General features: G+C 49.5%; 1 protein-coding gene across 1 annotated transcript in view; it reads right to left on the bottom strand.

Moving 5' to 3' along the window:
* The window catches only part of LOC103801629 (E3 ubiquitin-protein ligase LRSAM1-like), a 10,629-nt gene that overhangs the window by 8,635 nt on the left and 602 nt on the right, over positions 1 to 1,392 (bottom strand). The window contains exon 2 of the mRNA XM_009074047.1: positions 610 to 697. Within this exon, the coding sequence (XP_009072295.1) occupies positions 610 to 697 (88 nt within the window). The remainder of the gene's footprint in view (positions 1 to 609; positions 698 to 1,392) is intronic.

Raw genomic sequence — 1,392 nt, 5'->3', positions numbered from 1 at the left:
AACAGTTCCATGTCCTTCTGATGCTGGGGACACCAGAGCTGTGTGCAGCACTCCAGGTGGGTCTCACCAGAGCAGAGCAGAGGGGGAGAATTCTGCTTGGTGAGGTGGTTGATGCAGTTGCTAACAGGCTCAGAAGCTGCTGCTTTGCAGGGACTCAGGTACAATCCCTGAGCAGTGCTTACAGGCAACAGTGTCCTGATCACACGGTGACCAAGAGCCCAGAGTCCCAACAGGTAAAACCCACTTTACAGAGAGACAGAAATATTCATTCTCTTCAAACACACATTAGGAAAGCTCTGTGATCTTCACCAACCATTTTCAGCAGCACTGAGCACCCAAGGCAGTTCCATTGGGCACAGCTACCCAGTACTTATGAAACTGAGTTTTGAAAATGCTTCCTGGAGGCAATTTGCCCCTAGTCACCCAGGAAAACTGTCAAAAGACAGGATTTCTGCCTCAAAATCCTATTAATAAAAGTCTAGCACATAGGGTTAAATGAAGTAATTTCTGCATGCAGCCCAGCCTAGCCACTGCTGCTCCTGTGCTCCACTCTGGATCCTACTTTCCATGCAGTTGCTTTCTCTGATCCTCCATGAGCAGTTTGCCTACCTGCTGCAGGATCTGACTGACAGCTTTGTTCTGATCCAGCTGTTGCCAAGCCAGGATTTGCTGAAACTTCTGATCCATCTCAGCTAGGCTGTAAGGAGATGGATTTGCCATGGAGTTAATGCTGGGCCTAGGACTCTTGAGGCAAACAAGAGGAAAAGCTAACAACAGGGAATGCAGATGGGGGAATTTGTTATGGAACATGGGGAAAAGACATGGCACTGCACAGCTGAAGGCCACAGATTTAACACCTTCTTCCCTGCACCCAAACCAAAGCTGCAGCACAGACCAAGGCAGAGCAGAGGCATCACTGCTGACATCTGCACAGCCTGGAGTCCACAAAGAGGCTGCTGCTGCCCCAGCAAGCAGCTCAGGTGGTGGATCTGCACCTTGGTGTTTTGCACTGGGAAGGGCGTGATGATGAAGGACAGAGACTCCAAAAACATAGCCATGTATTGCCTGCACTTGTGTGTGCCCACAGCCCTAGGTGGGCAGGTCACAGGCTCATGAGGTTGTTTCTGTGCAGTGCCAGATGCTGTCAGATTACAACTTCTCACCTTGTTGTGAACTGAGTGAGCTCTCAGCACCTACAGCAACACAACAAGTCGTCTGGGGGTAAACACAGCATCCTTGAGGCAGCCTGGGAGGTGAGGACAGGAGCTCTGGGCTACAGTTTGGCACTGAACTGCCTCACACAGCAGGAAGATGATCAATCTAATTCCATCCTCCTTATTTAGCAGAATGTATAAAGCAAAATAAACAGTGTACAGAAGTGATAGTTCACCA

Source organism: Acanthisitta chloris, unplaced genomic scaffold, assembly GCF_000695815.1.
Source record: "Acanthisitta chloris isolate BGI_N310 unplaced genomic scaffold, ASM69581v1 scaffold22714, whole genome shotgun sequence".
NCBI lineage: Eukaryota > Metazoa > Chordata > Aves > Passeriformes > Acanthisittidae > Acanthisitta > Acanthisitta chloris.
This window is presented reverse-complemented; position numbering and strand designations above follow the sequence as displayed.